Genomic DNA, 22,386 nt, shown 5'->3' on the forward strand with positions numbered 1-22,386 from the left:
TTGCTCTGGGTAGTCGTTCCACTGCGCGGTTCTGCGTTGCACTGCTTTGCTTGTTTGGCAAGCTGGAATGATTAAAGGCTGGTGGGATTCTAAATATTTCTTATTCTCAACAAACCTCATGAAAAGACCAAAAGCCAACAGTCCGTCTCTTAATACGGACTTCCCTAGCATAAATGTGGCACGCAGACCCAAGCCCATGGGTTCCCTGCTGGAGATGTTAATCTAAAAGAAGTGTCAGTCATTTCCTAAAACAGACGGCCACCCATTTTCAGCAAATGTTACTTAAACAGGAGGGAAAAGGTGACTTTTCTGAGGACCATTTTTCAGCAGCGGATGAATCTACAATCAGTGCTCTAGTGAGTATTTCCGGCAGCAGGATATGTTGTCCATGTGTCAATAATGTTATTTTCAGCAGATGGAGAGTGTGAACTGTGAAGTGAAGTGAAGGCAAAGTGGAATGTGTTGCTGCTTTTATCGACGGGTCGTCAAGCTGCTGCCATTGTTGCTGGTCTCTCTCCCTCTTTTTTTTGTTGGTCTGTTCAAATCTACCGTGTTTCGCATCACGTCTCTTGTAAATGTACTCATGTACTTCAGTGTGTTTTGGAATGAGTCTAACATTTTAAAATTCAACACTCCCTTTTTAAATGGACAGTGTTACAGTGTTGGCCGTATCTGGCGGGGGGAGGCTCCAACCAACAGAATACCCCTCCGCACAGTCCTCCCTTTCCAAGACTGCGGTAATGTGAAGTGCAAAAACCATGGTTACGCCGTTCGGCTGGCTCAGAGGCCATGCTTACTCATAGACTGTATATAATACCACAATAACAATACTTTAGGAACAAAGAAAGTCAGAGGGCGGCTGGTGGAACCATGGTTTAACACTCCTCGTTGCACGTTAACGCAGTTTCACAGGCGTGTTGGAGAACTACGGGGGCCTCCGTGAAGAGGACGCGCTCCCCATGTAGAACTGAAGGGCTCATTCTAAGCTAACGAAAACACAGCGATTCTTAGTGTCAGATGATTATACACTCAGGAGAACATAGTTGTGAATTATATCTTCCATTTTTGCTGATAGGTCCCATGAAATGCTACAAGAACAAGATGTCAATGTTAAGTCTCGTCAATGTTTAGCACACTGTTCCGTTTGTGGGTGATTTTTAATACGGTAGCTGATACCATGTACAAACTTGGATAGCTTCCACGCTGCACTGCAGGGGCTGTGTTTGATGTGCAGCTTGACTTGTGACCCTGTGGGTGGTTTAAGTGTCAGGACAGAAAGCAGTGAACAGTTTCATGTTGGAGTGGGCAGAAAAAGAGACTCTGTTTCTACTCTCCACGTTAACGTTGTGCCGTCATCTGGAGCCAGACCACCTTTAAACCATGAAAAGGATGTTGGGTTTTCTGTCGCCGACCGGCGTTGCGTGTGATGGTGTAAAAGCAAAATCTGACGTCTCTTCCTCCTTTGGGTAGTAGAGCTCCATCGGTGTCCTGAAACGCATCGATGAGCCACACTGTTGCTCTGGGTTACACGTTGCTTCATTACCATCAACACCCATATGTTAGTTTATTCGGACTCCATCCCACAAACACCATCCTGCTGCCACAAATACAGCAAACTTATATCGGGTTGTGAAGTTGTTATAGCTAATATCTTAGCATTCATAACAACGATAATGCAACTTTGACATAAGTTGACATATATGATGGAGCATTGGATGAATCCGTGTTCCAGACTGATGAAAAGACAGTAACACTTGAAACTGCCCTGAAGTGCCTTGGTTACTATAGTAATGGACAGAAACTTCTAGGATATATATATTTTCGTGTAACAGGGCTTCATGAGAAAATGCAGGTTATCCCTTCTTTCTAATTAATCAGATTGGAGATGGGGTACCCCCATGTTTCTGAGGGGTAGGGTTTTACCCTGGAACTACATGAAAACAGAGTCCGGGGCCATTTATGGACCCACGGTTCCGGTTCAGTGTTCCCCACACAGCTCGCAGCATTGTGACATGTATGCAGTATGGTGCTTTTAAAACCCTGAATATAAGGCCTAATAATAGTAGAGGAGACGCAGCCGTGATGATGTTAGACACTGAGGTTTGTTTTGTTTGCTCTCTAGTCTATTCCAGTCCATCCCATTCTAAGCCCCACTCGGTACCTTCCTATCGCTGCACGTGTGTGTGCACGAGTGTTTATGTCCGGTAATCACCGGTGTTGTGTGAAATATTAGATGGCCAAACTGCAAAATGGAAAATGTCAGTGATTCACCTGCTGCCAGTCTGTCTGTCTGTCACAGAGCTGGTACAGGGTGCTGTTATGTATGAGACCCTCTGTTACTTTTCTTTATTTTGACCACACATCAGTTTAATACCAACATATATGGCCTTACTTTTGTGAATATGGCAGGAATGCAAAGAGTTGCAATGCAGATGATCAAAGCACATAAAGGTGGGCAGTGTGAATATTATCTTGAGCAAGACACTTAACCCTGAATTGTTCCCTGTAGCTGTGTATGAATGTAACATGATTGTAAGTCGCTTTGGATAAAAGCGTCAACTAAATGACATGTAATGTAGTGTAATGTAATCTTGAATCTTCTATCAAGGCATATGACAATTGATATTGATACAAGGGCTGTGTATTGGCATCTGGTGATACGATACTTATCATGATTGTACACTTCAATATATTCCGATAATTTGAGCAACACCGTAAATTGCAATTTCCTTACATTTTAGGAAAACTCGCCACTATTAAATCAGATTAGTTTTTTGTGTATATCGGAACAGTTGGATCTATGTTTGCATTGTATCATAGTCCCTGTAACATCCAACATCACAGCACTACTTTTTGGGCCGTCTGAGCCATCGTCTGCCACCAATCTTTGCATGTAGACTATTCATGTTTTTTTTTAGTATCGTTACAGTATTGCAAAACCTAATATCGTCAAATGCCAAAGTGTACATTGTAATATCGTACATTTCCTGGAAAAACATTTTATAGGTAAAATAGATTTCTGGAGTTGCATCATCCCGTCTTCCCTGTGTCTCTGTACGGAGCGCTGTCACCGTAACTGATCACCTGAGCCGTTCATCTTTCCTTTGGTCTTTTCCATGTGATTCGAATGCTGTTTCTATATATAGACGTATATTTTGTCTTCAGCTACACCTGGCAGATCCACGATCTGTGCTGCGTTTACTCGTCTTTACGTGCAATCTGACATTACACCGACAGAAAAGGGCTGATTTTCAAATTCATTGATAAATATTTAATGTCTTTCACACAATGATATTGACTTATCTGTCTGGTGTCTTATCTGAGAGACACACACACACACACCGGCCCCCAGTGAAACCAATCCTCCTGTAAAATTCCTAATTCTAATTTGAGGAGTGACACACTTTCTCCCACCCTGATCCCCTCCACTCAGTGTCTCCCTCTGCCCCCTCTCTTATTTCCTCACCCTTTGGGACTCCTTCCCTTCACAGTGGAACAAAGTCCATGTCCATGGCGTGCTCACTACTAAGAAAACTATTGAGTGTCTATTATAGGTTAAGTACAGTACAGAGCTGGAGTCAGTGTGGGGTTAGCCTAGCTTAGCATAAAGGCTGGAAGCAGTGGTAAACGGCCAGCCTTGCTCTTACCAATCTAGCAGCCCCTCTAAGGTCCTATCTAGTCTTACTGTGTACAGATGTTTTTGATATTGGCCTCTCATCGATGTCCAAACGTGACTTTTAGGCCACTAAAATTGAGATTTTTGCAAAAAGCCACCCGAGGTAAACATTTTTCAAAACTCTGCTGACTTATTATCCACATGGTCCCACAGACTCTTTCCATGCATGCCCACAACAACAATGGCGGACTACCGGTTTGTTTACGTTTACCGCGCACCCCTCAAAACACACAAGTCACAATTCGGTTGCACCATAGCCGCCCTAGGCATGTTCAGAGTCTTCTTCTCTGGATTCTTGAGACGTCTCAACGTCGTAGCCTTTAGTGTGGTCGGACACACATGTGTCATGTGGACAGATTACATTTTTAAATGGAGTGGGAAAAATATCCGTTTGCAAAAGTATCTATATTTGTAAACAGGGCCTAAAGACCATCAATTAACACATGTCTCGTTTTGTACACAAACAAAAAGTGTATACGCAGCAATTAATCATTTTTGGGGGTCGGTTATGTGCCTCATGTTGAAGAAACCTGTCGGGTGCAGCAACTGCATGCAGCCCCCTGAAGTCTCGTCGTCAGTGAGGTTGTCTGTACTGAGACAAAAACAAAACCTGTGCCCACCGGCTACAGCTGGGAACCCCTGCTATAGCCGGGTGGTTGAATACACTCTTGTTCATCATAAAATAGCCCCCGGCATGCATTTCCCCCTAAAAACACACACAATTGTCTATACACACACCCCGCTGACAGAGCACCATTAGCAGTGTCTGTCTGTCTTCTTCCACTTAAAACCGCTGCTGGAAATAAGGTTGATGAGAGTGGAGTTTCCGCGGCCTTTTAAACCACAACAAATCTGCTTAAAGAAGATATGGAGTAGAGCAGAGAGGACCTGCAGAGTGGGTGATAAAACATCATTCACGTGACACAAGGTCTTTATTCTGTTAATTAAAATATTGATTGGGGGTGTTAGAACCTTTGTGAAGATTAGACAATACTGTGGAACTTTATAGTTTTTTCACGTGAGACTGATATCCTGTGGATTGAGTCATTTGGGACCCAGACATTGTGATGCAATGCCAGTTGACGATTGGCAAAGTGGGCTCTGAACAAGTCGGATTTTTGTTGTGTTTATACCAATTGGAACACATAAAGGAAAAAGCTGGATATGAGCTGTCAGATAATCCTCCAGACATCCCAAGCTTGAGGAAGTGCTCACTGTTAGACGTCAACATATGTATCCTCGCACCTTAAGACTTCTCACTATTTGGCATAAATTACCTTCTACCAAACAAACCGCGTGGAGCATCTGTCAAAAAGTTTCATCCCACCCTTTCCAGCATCCTTATTCTTTACTTCCCAGCAGCCTCACGCTCCCTCCTCTCTTTTGCCTCCTCCCTGTTGTTCCCGCCACGCAGCTGTCACTGCTATAAATAATTGCGATGCATATAACCCCCCCCCCCCCCTCCCTCCCTCTCTTACATGTGGCCTCCGTTGATTTCCTGCAACATGGACCCAGTGTCTGGAATGTCACCCGTTGTCTTTTAAAGATGAATTAGAAATAATAAATCCATGAATTTTTTTTTTTAACAAAACTTCAAACCACTAATGTTGTGCTCCCTTGCCGGCCCTTCACGCCCCCCCGATGTAGTGAAATGCATACGATGACAGTCTTCCATGTTGCAAGTTACAAGTGTGTTGTACAGAAACCAGTGGAAGGGGCATCTGAGGCCACGTGCCCAGGCCTTTACGTGCTCCAGGCCCAGGCCTTTAAGTGCTCCAGGAGACGTGTCCGTGTGGATGTGCAGCTGCACATGTAAAGTATATTATCGTAGTTGTTTACTGTGTACGAGTGCCCCGCCCACGACTGGACACAATGAGAGGACATGGTCAAAGAGGTCAAACCTCAAACAATGGGAGACAACATGATGGCTGCTCCACACAGATCTGAAGGGGTAAGAATCTTGACTCTATAACGTTTCGATTCAGAATTGAGACGGATTCAAAGCTGATTTGCAAATGAATTAATAGAAAGGGGGGCACTATTGAAATGCGACATGAAACGTAACTGGTTAGGCAAACAGCTCGGGGAAACTCCACACCGTCAATGTGCACCAGAGCTTGTAGAGGTGGCATATTGAAACACATGCTCAATGTTATGGCTGAATAGACAGCGGATTTCATTGTAACAGTAGCAAACAGACGGGATCAAGGGAATGGTAACGAAGACGGTTTTATGTCTCTGCAGGGTTCTTTTCCATAATGTAGTCAGCCATAATATATTATTATAACAATCTGAGCCAACTGATGGCAAAAACGAGCACTTTTAGGGACGTAGAGGATGAGTTGCCCCGAGTGACCATCCTGCAATCAACTCACAAATCTAGTGTCGTTCCTCGTTTTGTGTCTACTTGAAAATGCTCAACAATGCCCACCTGTCAGGTTGAAGGCTCCTGTTTATGTTTGGCAATGTATGGTTGTCATAGTGACGGGATTAGCTTGGAGGTGCTGTAAGGGATACGGGGCAGCTGTGTGTATGTGTGTGCGTGTGTATGAGAGTGTGCATCGATACTATTTTTGAACACACTCCCTCTCGGTTGTATAGAGAATCTATTTTGGTGATGTCACCTTTCTCTGTCCCTCACACACATTCAATCAAACAAACAAACAAACAGGGTGACAGTATTGTGAATGGACTTCCAACAAGGAGTGAGTAAAGCCAAAGAAGAGGTTGTCTTTGCTGAGTTACACAGGGAAGCCCTAAATGCTCACGTATAAATTAAATCAGGCCTTGCCACTCCATCAAGTTGTCTTACCAAATCAAATATTAACGTCACTGTGCATCCACAGTAAACATTATGCAGATAATACATATTAACTCCATCATTGGCGTCTGTTTTGTCTAAGTGTAGCTTGCATTGAGTTAAATGAAGACCTGTACTGATTTCCTTTTAATTATTTGTTTGGCCTATTTGGGGCGGTACCACGAACAAACTACAGATGGTTATTTTCATAGTTCAAAGATTATTGACCCAATACATTGCTGCCATTGCAGATGACCAACAATGACCGCTGCAGTACCCTAAAGTGTTTTCATAAAGCGGGGATATATATATATATATATATATATATATATATATATATATATATATACACACACATATATACATATATATATATATATATATATACATACACATATATATGTATATATGTGTGTATATATATGTCCTTGATGTTGAATCTGATTCAAGTGAGGTCTTCACAATGGTTCAGACTTAGAAACAATGTGTCTATTTGTAGAAATGTCACTGCAGATGAATTGTATCCTCTTGAGTGATTTATGAGGGCATATAGAAACCACAGTTAGGATTAGCGGAAAGCATCATACTCAACAGCATAGATGTCAGTCGATAGTTGATCCCAGGAGGAAACTGGAACCCACGTCTGTTTCTTTAATTAATTTTTATTCGGTGCAAGGACAGCAGAGTGCTGGCACAACAACCAGTGGACTGACATCTACACAGTTTTGTCCTTCTACAATGGCTAGTCCTTTGACAATGTCTTCATTTTCGTTCAAGTTCTTTAAAACTGTTTTGTACATTCCACTTAAGAAACTCCCCCAATGTGAGTCACTTGTTTTGATATGTTCCTTTTGACTAAATATGTATGGGATAATGCCCAATGAGTCTCTCAGAGTTATTAAGTTTCTTACTTGGAGGTGATGTATATCTGTCGCCCCATTAATCCATCAAACGGTATGGCACTTACTAGGGTTTTACTCTGATGCCTTTTTATAGTCCCCTCATGACCACACACCTGTCTCAGCCTTTGTTGTTGAGTGCTGAGGGGCTTTTAACACGTCTGCCTGCTGAAAGAAAATAACTTTCCCTCCCTCACAGTGGAAACTTGGTAATAGAGATTTCAGCAGTTACAGAAGAGTTTCCTGACTGCATATCGATGTTCCTCCAAAAGTGTGCACAAAGTAGTAAATCCAGCAAGATTCTCATCACGTACTTTTAATGTGCCAACATTTGTAAAGACAACATGGGCTCTCCTCACAAATACAGCTACAAATTCCTAACCATAACCTTGGAAAAGTATTCAATCCAACATGTGAATAAAATGTTTAGGGAATCTGTGGATCGATTCAGAACGCTAGACGATACAAGTCCCAAAAGCTATGAGATACTAGTGGTGCATCAATACAACCCAGCAAATGTTTTGAAATACACGCAGCGTAATGGAGATGAAAATGACATCACGATATAAAGTAATCTGATTAGTCTGGGATATGTGAGCAGTGTGAGCAGAGCAACATAAAGAAGTTATATCTTTAGGCTCCACATTGGTGTTCTCGATTACTCCAAGGGAGCTCAACATTCCACTGAGCAAACTGCATTCAGATACAACATTACAGGGTTTTGTTTCAATTTGACAGTTGTTTTTTACGGCCCTTGTTTTGTGATGAAAAGCTTGGCTTGTATTGGCTGCTCTGCACTGGCTCCCTGTAAAATCAAGAATCACATTTAAAATTCTTCTCCTCACCTACAAAGCCTTGATTGGTGATGCACCATCATATCTTAAGGAGTGTGTAGTACCATATTGCCCCACTAGAGAGCTGCGCTCACTAAATGCGGGGCTACTTGTGGTTCCTAGAGTCCTAAAAAGTAGGATGGGAGCAAGAGCCTTCAGTTATCAAGCTCCTCTTTTATGGAACCAGCTTCCACTTTCAGTCCGGGAGGCAGACACAGTCACATCATTATGAAATAGACTTAAGACTTTCCTGTTTAATAGTGCTTATAGTTAGGGCTGAATCAGGTTTGCCCTGGTCGAGCCCCTAGATATGCTGCTATAGGCTTATAGGCTGCTGGGCGATGTTTTAGGATACAATGAGCACCTATCTCCTCTTCTCTCTCTCCTTATGGATGAATTTACATCTCTCCATTGCACCTTATTAACTCTGCTTCCTGCCCGGAGTCTTTGTGACTTCACGTCTCAGAGGGTCCATTGGACCTGGAGGTGTCTGATGCCTGGTGAGCCGGCCTCCTACCATGGCTCACCAGTGATATTGGGCTATACAAAATAAACTGAATTGAATTGAATATATATATATATATATATATATATATATATATATATATATATATATATATTCAATTCAGTTCAGTTTATTTTGTATAGCCCAATATCACAAATTTGCCTCAGAGGGCTTTACAATCTGTACACATACGACATCCCTGTCCCAGGACCTCACATCGGATCAGGAAAAACTCCCCAAAAATAACCTTTGACAGGGAAAAAAGGGAAGAAACCTTTAGGAGAGCAACAGAGGAGGATCCCTCTCCCCGGATTGACTGAAGCAATAGATGTCATGTGTACAGAATGAACAGCATTTACAAAGTTACATAAACACATTACATGAATATGATAATGTATGAATGGAACTCCAATCCATGAAACGGAAGGAGGTAGAGAGGAGGGGGGGCGGGGCGCATTAGCAGGGCCAACGCGGGAGGCCGGCTCACCAGGCATCAGACACCTCCAGGTCCAATGGACCCTATGAGACGTGAAGTCACAACGACTCCGGGGAGGAAGCAGAGTTAATAAGGTGCACTGGAGAGATGTAAATTCATCCATAAGGAGAGAGAGAAGAGGAGATAGGTGCTCAGTGTATCCTAAAACATCGCCCAGCAGCCTATAAGCCTATAGCAGCATATCAAGGGGCTGGACCAGGGCAAACCTGATTCAGCCCTAACTACAAGCACTATTAAAGAGGAAAGTCTTAAGTCTATTCTTAAGTGAGGTGACTGTGTCTGCCTACCGGACTGAAAGTGGAAGCTGGTTCGATAAAAGAGGAGCTTGATAACTGAAGGCTCTTGCTCCCATCCTACTTTTTAGGACTCTAGGAACCACAAGTAGCCCCGCATTTAGTGAGCGCAGCTCTCTAGTGGGGCAATATGGTACTACAAGCTCCTTAAGATATGATGGTGCATCACCAATCAAGGCTTTGTAGGTGAGGAGAAGAATTTTAAATGTGATTCTTGATTTTACAGGGAGCCAGTGCAGAGCAGCTAATACAGGAGTAATGTGATCTATTTTCTTAGTTTTTGTGAGTACACAAGCTGCAGCATTCTGGATCAACTGGAGGGATTTAAGAGACTTATTAGAGCAGCCTGATAATAAGGAGTTACAGTAATCTAGTCTGGAAGTAACAAACGCGTGAACCAGCTTTTCTGCATCTTTTTGAGACAAGATGTGCCTGATTTTTTAAATGTTACGTAGATGAAAAAATGCAGTCCTTGAGATTTGCTTAACATGGGAGTTAAAGGACAAGTCTCGGTCAAAGATAACGCCGAGATTCTTTACAGTGGTGTTTGATGCCAGGGAAATGCCATCTACAGAAACCACATCACCAGATAATTGATCTCTGAGGTATTCAGGGCCCAGTAAAATAACTTCAGTTTTGTCTGAGTTTAACATCAGGAAGTTGCAGGTCATCCATGTTTTTATGTCTTTAAGACATTCTTGAATTTTAGCGAGCTGGTTGGTCTCCTCTGGTTTGATCGATAGATATAATTGAGTATCGTCTGCATAGCAATGAAAGTTTATGCAGTGTTTCCTGATAATATTGCCCAAAGGAAGCATATATAAGGTAAATAAAATTGGTCCAAGCACAGAACCTTGTGGAACTCCGTGATTAACGTTGGTGGTCATTGAGGCTTCATCGTTTACAAATACAAATTGAGATCGATCTGATAAATAGGATTTAAAGCAACTTAGTGCGGTACATGAAATGCCAATCGACTGATCCAGTCTCTGTAATAGGATGTCATGATCAATGGTGTCGAACGCAGCACTAAGGTCTAATAATACCAGTACGGAGATGAGTCCTTTATCTGATGCAATTAGGAGGTCATTTGTAATTTTCACCAGTGCTGTCTCTGTGCTGTGGTGTTTTCTAAATCCTGAATGAAACTCCTCAAATAAACTATTCTGATGTAGGAAGTCGCACAACTGATTTGCGACTACTTTCTCAAGGATCTTAGAGAGGAAGGGAAGGTTAGAGATCGGTCTGTAGTTAGCCAACACCTCTGGATTAAGAGTGGGCTTTCAGGAGAGGTTTAATTACAGCTACTTTGAAGGAATGTGGTACATGGACTGTTAGCAAAGACACATTAACAATATCGAGCAGAGAGGTGCCAATTAAAGGCAACACGTCTTTAAGCAGCCTCGTTGGGATGGGGTCTAAGAGACAGGTAGACGGTTTAGAAGTAGAAACTGTTGAAGACAATTGGTCTAGGTTAATGGGAGAAAAGCTATCCAAATATACACCAGGGAATACAGTCGTTTCCAAGGCCACTCCTCTTGACAGATCGGCAGTAGTTGAGGGCAAGAGATCATCAATCTTGCCTGTAATAGTTAAAATCTTTTCATTGAAGAAGTTCATGAAGTCATTACTACTGAGGTCTATAGGAATACACGGCTCCACAGAGCTGTGACTTTCTGTCAGCCTGGCTACAGTGCTAAAGAGAACCCTGGCGTTGTTCTTATTTTTCTCTTACTGATGAGTAATAGGCTGCTCTGGCATTACGGAGAGCCTTTTTATATGTTTTAAGGCTGTCTCGCCAAACTAAGCGTGATTCTTCCAGATTGGTGGAACGCCATATGCTTTCGAGCTTTCGTGATGTTTGCTTTAGTTCGCGGGTCTGAGGGTTATACCAGGGAGCAAACCTCCTTTGCCTCACTGTCTTTAAGGGTGGGTAACTGCTCGAATGGAAGTGCAGAGAAGGGTGGAAGACTACAACTCTGCTTCTGCTTCCTGATCTGAACTCTGGGTCATGGATTAAGTCCGCTAATCAACTTGGCCATGTTTGCAGAAATGAGACCTCCGACCGCCGCAGTCGGGAGTCATTACCGCCGGCGTGTATTATAATCTTACTGTAACTACGCTCATCTTTAGCCAGCAGTTTTAAACAAGATTCAATGTCGCCCGCTCTGGCCCCCGGGATGCATATGACTTTGGTTCCTGGCTTCCCTATCTTCACGTTTCTGACTATGGAGCTACCTATAACCAGAGTGGGTTTCTCAGCGGGTGCGTCGCTGAGTGGGGAAAACTGGTTCGAAACGTGAAGAGGTTGGCGGTGCTCAGTGAGCTTCTGTTTAGACTTAAAACCCCTTCGAACAGTCACCCAGCCATCCGGCTGCTCAGGGGCTGCCGGGGGACAGCTAACAGAGGCTAATGCTAAAGGCTCCGAGCCGGCTATGGGGGGAGGCGGGCTAACTAGCGTAACTGTCTGAGCTTCGATGGTGCGGAGCCGTGCATCTAACCCACTTAGAACTGCCTCCAACCTAGCAAATGAACTACACTTGTTGCATGTACCGTTATCATTAAGGGAGGCAGAGGAATAGCTATACATGAGACACTCTGAGCAAGAGGGAGGGGGAGAGGAGGAAAACATCACGAGCTGCTAAGCTGGCAACCGGAAGTGATGCAATACGCTTACCGGAAGAGAGAGAGCGATGCGCTCAGGAACCTCACGAGGAATAGGAGTCTTGAGTATATATATATATATATATATATATATATATATATATATATATATATATATACACACAACTGGTTCTTGGTAGTTTTGCTTAATGTCTACATCAGACCTGGCCCGCGTGAGGTCAATCAAAAATTCTTAATAAATAAATAAGTGCACGTCACTGCTTTTATTTTGAAGGCGAGTTACATATTTTGTTCACGCGTGTGCGCGCTGACGCTGCCTCACCGCCAAGAGCACCTCGAAAATGTCCGCTTACTGTAAAAAAAGAAACAAGAAGGACTTTTTACCAAGCTTCACACATCCAGAGAGGGAGGCTCGCCCTCAGCTGATTGCCTCTACATGCTGTGCTCCATGTGAGGAGCACTGCATGGAGAGTTTACAAGGAGACTTCAAGACTTCCAAACAGTGGAGAATGAAGTGCTCATGATCTGTTCTCCCTTTACCTGCAGTGCGGATAACACACCCAGTGATGTGCAGCTGGAACTCATTGACCTGCACAGAGCACTTTGAGTCAGTATCACTTCTGGATGTTTACTTTTCTCTCAAAGAGGAGAACCTTCCACACATGAGGAGGCATGCTCAGAAGATGTTGGTTCTTTGTGGATTTCGCCTTCAAGGAAAAGTATGGTACATAAGACAGATTAAATAAACCACATAGTTGACGTTGTTTTCAAAATAGCGTCAAATTTCTGGAGTGTTACATATATGTCACATTGGGCTTTATGTTAAACCTTTTGTGGTAATAATTTCATTAATATATGATTTTTTTGTTTACATTTGTTTTAATATGCTTTACATTGAACAATATAAAATATATTAGCTAAATATAATTGAATCAGCCAGGTCACATTAAGTTTTTCATGAAATGTTTAGGTTAAAGTCCCGATGTGACGTATCTGTCACAACGATATTCATCTGATTTGTTTTATACCAGTTTGTTGAAGAAATGTGTTCCCAGCAGGTTCAATATAATAAAGTACATGTTATGTAAGCATTATAATTCTTAAATGGGTGAATCTTAGTTTTTTAGCAACGAAAAAACAAGCTTTTTATATTTAGCTATTTGTGTCATATCTCTCACAACTGGGAGCAGACACAACGGTCCCAATTTCTCATTTCAACATCCAAAATTTGATTTTCTCGCGATTGCAATACAGCATGATGTTAATTTAGTAAATTATGGTCCCATTTTAGAGTCAAACAGACTATAAGGAGGAGCATGCTTTAGGGCGGGCTTACTGGGATTGACACGTCTCCGCCGCTACCAGAGCTGTGTACGGCGTCTCTACGTCACTTCTGTTCACCGGTTGCAAATGTGAAGATGGCGACTGCCAAATTCACGGCTTTCCACAAAGCAATCGTTGACTTCTTATATACAGTCTGTGGTTTAAGTAAATACAAAGCTGAATCGTCGTCAGGCGATCTGCTTAATTTTGCGCTCCACACCGACTGTTTGTCTGCATGCAACTGAATCCCGCTCAAACGTGATTGGTCGATACAACTTCATTCTTCAACTTCATCAACTCCGTTGGTGTGCAGCATCTGTTGATAGAGAGCACCTGAACATGAGCCAGTGGGATTCTCTCTGTGCTGTCAGGCAGCAGGCTGCTGTTGAATATTTAATGAGTGTTTTCTGGGAAGCCACAGCCCACCTACAAAGCTATACACTGATAACCTGAAGAAGCTCTCACATGTGTTTAACTTACTGCCTCAATCCGAGAGACATGAAGCATGATGCTCGAGCCGGCCTTTAGATATTAATTTTAGAAGTGATTTGGTGATATGATCTATCTGTGTTATCGTTTTACAGATCTGCGGCTGCTGGAACAATGTGTTCCTTGATTTTAATGTTTTGCTCTTTTTAAATGTCACCTATTTTTTGTGTTATTATATTGGTTTAAATATTCGTGGTCCTAGATATTTTGTAACATTCAGATTTTACTTTTGACACCTCACCTGAAATGAAACGTTGCAGGGTCAGAAATAGAGTTGTGAGTCTTTACAAAGTGGGACAAGATGATTCCATGGTTTAATGTGTGACCAATATTACACAAGTGAAAATGATCATTTGGATTTGAGAATCCTTGAAGCTACCTTGATGACACTTCCTCTTTCCTCTGTCCTATCATCTCTTTCCTCATCGGAGTTCTACCTCCCTCTGTTCTCCATCACTCTCCTTTATCGTAATCCCATTTCTCTCTCTGTCTCGGTGTGTGTCTCTAGAGCTGAGGGGAAGCAGAGCAGACCCAGCCCTCCCTGATTGGAGAGGGAATCACGACCGCAGCTCCAGCCGCACAGACCACCTTTCGGTTCCATCATGCAGACCTCCGTCTTTCTCCTTTTGTCCCAAATCCTCCTCCTGTCCCTCCTCACCCCCACCTGCTCTTCCCAGAGCGAGGCGGACTTCACCGTTCAGACGCGTAGCGGTCGAGTCCGAGGCATCCGCATGCCGGTGCCGGACCGAAGCTACGTCACCTCCTTCCTGGGCATCCCCTTCGGCGAGCCACCGGTAGGGAAGCGGCGTTTCCGCCGTGCTGAGCCCAAGCGTCCATGGACGGGGGTGTACGAGGCCAACGCCTACCCCAACGCCTGCTACCAGTTCGTGGACACATCGTTCCCCGGCTTCCAGGGCAGCGAGATGTGGAACCCCAACAGAGAGATGAGCGAGGACTGCCTGTACCTCAATGTCTGGGTGCCCTCCTCGCCCAGGCCGCACAATCTCACAGTCATGGTGTGGATTTACGGCGGAGGTACTTGGTCATGACTTATTCAGAATGAGACACAATATAAATGAGGTTAGACATGAGTCATTCTTCCAGTGGCAGGGCAGCAGTAGAGACCTCTTTAGAAGGTTGAACTCTTTGGATTTAGACCTCAAATCATATCGCCATATTTCTTTTGTGGAACCGGACTAGCCTGCTCTCTCTAACCCTATTATGATCTCTGCCAGAAGATAATGAGACCGGTCGTGTGTGTGCACCTCTGTGTCTGTCCAGGTCTAATCTTGCATACTGATGCACCAAATATAATATATATTTTGAGTTCTCATTTATGGCTGCATGCTCGTGGTTGCAGTAACTCGCACCTTCTCAAAAGTTTGCTAGCGAGACAAAGTTTAATAGAATAGCATAAGTAAACGCTTAAAGTCCTGGTGATGCCAGTGAGAATGAGCCGAGATGTACACCTGCAGGTGCAGATATTTGCATAGATTAAAATGTATCTTTTGTGTGAAAAGTTCGAGTGAAAAACACTTTCTAGACAAGGGGGTTAGCCAATTGTGGTTTTTCAATTTATGTTGTATAGCCCTAAGTCACAAATTACAAATAGATGTCATGTGTACAGATGAACAGCGTTACAGAGTTCCAACACATTCAATGAATATGACAGAAATTAGTCATATAATGAGAGGAGTAGGATGATGAAACGGTTACAACTACCAAAAATAACAGCAGCAGTGGATATAGTAGAATAACAATGATAAGCAGTAATGCTATTGGCAATACTAATAGCAATGCAACTAATAATAATAATAATAATAATAGCAGGAGGTGTCAGGCAGGACCAGGGTCCAGATAAAACCACGATCCATGTAAACAGAAGGAGATAAAGTAAAGTAGGCATCAGCAGGGCCATGGCAGAAGACAGGACCAGCTCCAGGCTCAGCCACGATCCATGAAAACCTGTGAGGCGAGAAAGCACAAAGACTCCGGGCAAAAAGTAGAGTTAGTAATGTGCATTGAAGAGACATGAATGTATACAGGAGATGGAGAAGAGGAGATAGGTGCTCAGTGTATCCTAAAACATCCCCCAGCAGCCTATAAGCCTATAGCAACATGTCTAGGGGCTCGACCAGGGCCAACCTGATTCAGCCCTAACTATAAGCACTATTAAACAGGAAATGAGGTGACTGTGTCTGCCTCCCGGACTGAAAGTGGAAGCTGGTTCCATAAAAGAGGAGCTTCATAACTGAAGGCTCTGTCTCCCATCCCAATTTTTAAGACTCTAGGAACCACAAGTAGCCCCGGATTTAGTGAGCACAGCTCTCTAGTGGGACAATATGGTACTATGAGCTCTCCAGTGGGGTAATACGATAGTGGACTCTGAAACTGTGTGAATTACATTTTTAGACAGTAAAGTTTCTGTCTGTTTGTGGGAGATTATTAACATGCTGTTATACTTAACATGCCCAGGGTTCTACAGTGGTTCCTCTTCTCTGGATGTGTATGATGGCCGCTACCTAGCTCACAGTGAGACGGTTATTGTGGTCTCCATGAACTACCGGATCGGTGCCTTCGGCTTCCTCGCTCTGCATGGCTCCTCTGAGGCTCCGGGCAACGTGGGTCTGCTGGACCAGAGGATGGCACTGCAGTGGGTCCAGGACAACATCCATTTCTTTGGCGGAAACCCCAAACAGGTTAGTTTCTCACAGTTTTATCTGTCGACACAAATAATGAAGTGCCAGCTTATTTTGACCCCAACCTCTCTGTTTGCTGTCTTTGAACCAATCAGGTGACTATCTTTGGTGAGAGTGCGGGTGGTGCTTCAGTAGGGTTCCACCTCTTGTCTCCAGACAGCCGGCCCACCTTCACCAGGGCCATCCTCCAGAGCGGGGTCCCCAACTGTCCCTGGGCCTCCGTAAGCCCCACTGAGGCACGCAGACGGGCAACGCTGCTGGGCAAACTGGTCGGCTGCAACGGAGGCAACGACACAGAGATGGTGGACTGTCTGCGCGTTAAAACCCCCCAGGAGCTCATCGACCAGGAGTGGCAGGTAATGCAGTCAGTGAAGTTCTCTTCATCCTCTTTTAGGCCTTGATACACTCCCTGAGTTTAATGAGCTAGAGCACCAAATGTGGATTAATCCGCCTTTGGAAATAGTCCCCACCAAATGCAGAGTAATGTTTCTAAAAAGAAATATCATGACCAGCTGCTTTTAAAATAAAAGTATACTATTTGTCAGCTGTTTTTAAAGATTTCTATTTTCAGTAGGCAGCCACAGACAGAATAGGTCAATATTAAGAAATAGACTAACACATTATTGGTTTGGGTCTTTTCATGGGAATTGGCTATTGTAAATATTAGAATAACACCTGACAATTCCTTTTAAATTCTGCATCACTGTTAGGTGTGCAATAAATACATACAGTATGTCATGACATGAACCCGCCCCCAACCACCACCGACCCGACGTCTACGTGAAGGCGGGAAAACCCGTTTCGTGCTTGTCCCTGCAATGTTCCTGCTTTCATTCACACACAGCCGTCCCGACATTCTCCTTGAAATGTTACGAGGTCTCGAGGTGGCAAAATGGGCGGTACAAATTCCCTGAATACCCACCCCTGCTCCCGTTCACACATGACACCATGCAGATTGATTTAGGACCCGTGGCACATACCAGGTAGCGCTTTAAGACCCATGGCACATACCCAGACTGCTCGGCATAATGGAAGAGATAAGAGAATTGTCGTGCAGAGTTTTTTAGGTTTTATTTCAACAAATCCGCCATGTGACGTTTGGTCTTATGGGTTTGCGTGTGATTTCAAAGTCGCTCAGATCCACGGTACATTTGAGCTTGTCATCCTGTCCGGAGCAGGTCCTGCCGTTGTCAGCCCTCTTCCGGTTTTCCTTCGTCCCCGTCGTGGACGGAGAGGTTCTGCCTGACACTCCCGAGGCCATGCTCAACTCGGGGAACTTTAAAGACACTCAGATCCTGCTCGGGGTCAATCAGGACGAGGGCTCCTACTTTCTGCTGTACGGCGCCCCGGGCTTCAGCAAGGACAACGAGAGCCTGATCTCCAGAGAGGACTTCCTGGAAGGTGAAGCTCACTGTGGAAAGAGAGGATAGAGACACAAAGAATACTGCAAAATTATTCTCCACACTGGTAATATGATTGCAGAATTTGACAGTTCTCCATAATCATTCTGTTAATGCGACCTACTCAGAGAGAATTCCAGCCATGACTCTAGTTCACCACGTCACAGCCACAGTTACGCCTCTAAAACTATTTCTTTTTTTTTTAAATGCACCTAAAAACTTCCAACTTCACTGTGCCAGGGGTCAAGCTGAGCGTGCCGCACGCCAATGATATTGGCCTGGAGGCGGTGGTGCTGCAGTACACCGACTGGATGGACGAGAATAACGGGGTGAAAAACCGCGACGCCATGGACGACGTCGTGGGCGACCATAACGTCATCTGCCCGCTGGCCCACTTCGCTCGCTCCTACGCCCAGCACAGCGCCCTCAAGGCCAACACGGGAGGGGTGGTGAACAGCGGAGGGAACTCTCAAGGTAAGATGCTGGATTTCTTTTTTACTACAATTAGGGCTCACCTATTTGGATTTTACACTGCAGTGTTACATTAATTAAGAGAGTTTGTGCTGTTATTATTGTTATTATTTTTATTTGTTGTCTGCCATGCTGACTCATGGAAACCTGGAACAATAACTGGAAATGATTTGCCTGTGCTTCTCAGGAGGTATTACCCCAATTGGCCACACGGTGGAACTGTTATTTTACGCACAGAAATGCAATATTTGAAAGATCTGATTGCCTTTAAATTTGACACATGTCCAGCTTCATCTAACCTACAAAAAAGCCTCTCGGACCATGAAACTCTGGCGATGGCTGTGCTCACTGAGTCTGTACGCAGTCAGAGATTTCACAGTGGTCAGGTGACCTGTCTCTGTGTATTCTCTGTTTAGGGCAGGATGGCGTTCCAATCTACTCCGTTTTGTTTTTGTCGATTCTCTCCAATGTCAAGCACCTTCCTTTTCGTCTTGTCATAACTTGGTTTCTGTCTGGAGGCTCAGCTTGTGTTTGAGTCCTAGAACCAGAGGGCATCTCTGTTCAGTTAATTAATTAATTAATTGTGCTTCTGGTAAATTTGGCATTAAATTATATTTGTTCTATAACTATTTGTATAATTATAATATTTTATCTTATAATTATCCCTTTCCTTGCGTAAATAACATAGTCACAGTTCATCTCGGTGTGTTGCGGTACCACTGCAGATAAAGTCGTGAGCACAGATCACACACACGGTTACTGTCTTACTCTATAGCTTTTATTTCCCACATGTCATGTTGAGTAACGCATCTCTTGGCACAGAGGAGGCGCTATAATCCATAACCAGAGGCTCTTTCAGTCTTCTCACTTGCTCGCTCTCTAACAGCTGATTTCATGCGCACTCGGTCAGCATCAATGGGCTAACTTGGTGCAATGGTCTCACTCTAGCATTCTGAGGAAACAGTTTTAGCCTTTAACGGTCTTTTCCTCCTCCCGCTCCTCAAGGAGGGGTCTACCTCTACCTGTTCGACCACCGAGCGTCCAACCTGGCCTGGCCGGAGTGGATGGGCGTGATCCATGGCTACGAGATCGAGTTCGTCTTCGGCCTGCCACTGGAGAAGAGACTCAACTACACCTTAGAGGAGGAGAAACTGAGTCAACGAATGATGAGATACTGGGCCAACTTTGCACGAACTGGGTGAGGCGTCACACACTGAGTTGTACTTGTCGGTTTTTAAACGAGCATCAGGCTGCTTAACTGCAGAGTAGATGAGGCGATCAGCAGAAGCCACACAGGCTGCTTTCTGCAAAGGAATCCTCGGCCCATGCAAACCTTTCCCACACATTGTGGAAGCAGCGACCTAATTTAATAAGCCAGATCATTTACATCTCAGCCAAATCATCCATATAGATCAGGGGAATCCCAATAGTGATGGGAACGCCATTGGAATTGGTTGGTCAACACTTTGGTCCAGCTTGAAATATAAAAAAATTGATTGTGGACCTAAGTAACTGACAACCGAGTGACTATTTTAATCCATTTTGAAACCCTCCTGGTTTTGACTGACTTGTGTACCTTCCCCTCCTCCTCCTCCCCGTCAGAAATCCCAATGTGAACCATGACGGTCTGGTGGACAGCAAGAAGCGCTGGCCTCTGTTCACCGTCAGCGAGCAGAAGCACGTCGGGCTCAACACCGAACCAATGAAGGTCCACAAAGGTCTGAGGAACCAGATGTGCGCATTCTGGAACCGCTTCCTGCCACGCCTCCTCAACATCACTGGTAAATAGTGCTTCTAAACACGGCATCTGTACTGAATACAGGTCTTCACTGTTATACCAGATGGTAACACAACCGTAAAGGCCTGAATGTGTTAATAAAAGCCTCTTTGGGTAAACTCCGACCGGCACAAAGACCCGGCTCTTGGGTTAGCAATCAAACTAAACACAAGAAACAACCTGTGACCGTGACATAATCAACAAAGTGGTAATAAGACCGTAAAAGCCTTTATACATCTTAGGCGTAAACGAATAGACAACGCTAAAATGAAGAAGAAAAAAAACCCTGCAAATATCATATTACTATGGCTTTGATTTTAGCTAACCACTGATTCCTCTGTGTCCCTCCTCACAGACAACATAGACGAGGCAGAGCGTCAGTGGAAGGTGGAGTTCCACCGCTGGTCCTCCTACATGATGCACTGGAAGAGTCAGTTTGACCACTACAGCAAGCAGGAGCGCTGCACCGACCTCTAAGAGTCTCAGCCGAGAGATGAGAGAGTGACGGGAAGGGGGAGGCAGAGAGAACACGCTGTGGCCATCTTCCTCCATAGCCCCCCATGAAGTCTAACTTCAGTCAAACTTTTTTTTTTCTCTGTTTCAGTCCACACACAAACGCAGGCACTGTTCATCTTTAAGTTGTGTTATTTATACTATTTATTTATATGTTGGTTTCTTTTCTGGGTTTGTGTGTGTGTCTCTGTGGAAATGAAGGGCTATGGAGGAAAGTTGTCATCGATATGGAGGAATATTAGAAATGTCAAAGATGTGTCATTACCGTGTGTGTGTGTGTGTGTGTGTGTGTGTGTGTGTGTGTGTGTGTGTGTGTGTGTGTGTGTGTGTGTGTGTGTGTCTGCACTGCTGCTGGTTTACTGTTGACGCACTTGTCTTTGTGTTGATCTCATAAACACATCTTTTGTTTTCTGGATGATTCCTTCTTTCCAACATTTTTTTTAGGGGGAGACTTTTTCTGTCGAGGCCTTTTCAGTCCTGTTCATTACGACTATTCTGAGCACCATTCCCATTACCTGTGGTGTCCTGCTTCACTTTGTCTTGTGTATTTCTCATGTGGTCATAAGGCCATAAGCTGGGTTACGTCCAAGTGTTTCTGTGTGGAAAGCCTCCATGGAAACATTCCACTCAACATTTCTCTCTGTATTGGGAAAACCACTATATGCTAGTTTGGTTGGTAAATGACACCCTTCCATCCGGACTGTAGATGCTGTTTGACACTCAGTCCAACTGATTGGTGCCTCCTTCACATTTCAAAGGGCCCCTTTAAATCAGCTTGACGGTTAAACAGAAACAAGTCATGTTTATGTTCACGGCCCTCCACATTTTTTGCTTTGTCAGCATTTTAGTGCCATACCTTTTCTTATTTGTATATCAGTAGAGTGGAGGGGGTGAACAGCTGAACTGAACATGTTTACAGTACTACTAATAATGGGTTTTTTTATTTCTTTTTTTTTGTTGTCAAATTGTGATAATGTTTTGCTGCTAATGCATCACAAATGCTCCGGCAGCACCGCCCTCCAGTTTAAAGGGAGGATGTGTAACTGGCTGAAGAGCGCCCACTGTGGGCTCAAGGGGAAACTGGGATAATCGTGACTGGAGTGTACAGATTGTAAAGCCCTGAATTTGGGATTTTTTTTGTTTTACTCTCATACCCCCTGTGGTTCTCCAAAGTACCCCTACGTACCCCTGACATTAATTTGTAGAATTGAGCAAGGGTGTGTTTTACGTCTCATTTGTATGGGGAAGATTATGTCATTTTCTTTTTTTTAAAGCCTCTGTAAAGCCATATATATATATATATATATATATATATATATATATATATATATATACACATACATAGTGGCTTTACAGAGGCTTTAAAAAGAACGTTTTTAAAAATGCAGGAGCCATTGTTATACTGAATAACCACACTGAATTGTGTGTTCTGCCTTGCTGTCCACTCAGTGTCGTGTGCAGCTGTGATGATGTCATCAGCATCCCTCCCTCCCTCCCAGTCACCGTGCCCGCTGCTTCATCCTCTGCCGGTTATCTTTCCACTTCTTTTTCTACTTTTGTCCTTCGTCTCCCTCCCCTCTTTTCCCT

General features: G+C 43.9%; 1 protein-coding gene across 2 annotated transcripts; it reads left to right on the forward strand.

Moving 5' to 3' along the window:
• Positions 1-14,541: 14,541 nt before the first annotated feature.
• Positions 14,542-20,763, forward strand: ache (acetylcholinesterase). Of its 2 annotated transcripts, none has more exons than XM_034557314.1 (8): positions 14,542-14,974; positions 16,415-16,638; positions 16,734-16,994; positions 17,817-18,039; positions 18,279-18,512; positions 19,515-19,707; positions 20,112-20,290; positions 20,642-20,763. In XM_034557314.1, the coding sequence occupies exons 1-8, from the start codon at positions 14,542-14,544 to the stop codon at positions 20,761-20,763; spliced, it is 1,869 nt and encodes a 622-aa protein (XP_034413205.1). The 2 variants fall into 2 exon arrangements, with proteins under 2 accessions (XP_034413205.1, XP_034413206.1); XM_034557315.1 differs by having other exon boundaries at positions 18,279-18,464; positions 19,518-19,707.
• Positions 20,764-22,386: the final 1,623 nt, after the last annotated feature.

Source organism: Cyclopterus lumpus, chromosome 18 (assembly GCF_009769545.1).
Source record: "Cyclopterus lumpus isolate fCycLum1 chromosome 18, fCycLum1.pri, whole genome shotgun sequence".
In the NCBI taxonomy this organism is placed as follows: domain Eukaryota; kingdom Metazoa; phylum Chordata; class Actinopteri; order Perciformes; family Cyclopteridae; genus Cyclopterus; species Cyclopterus lumpus.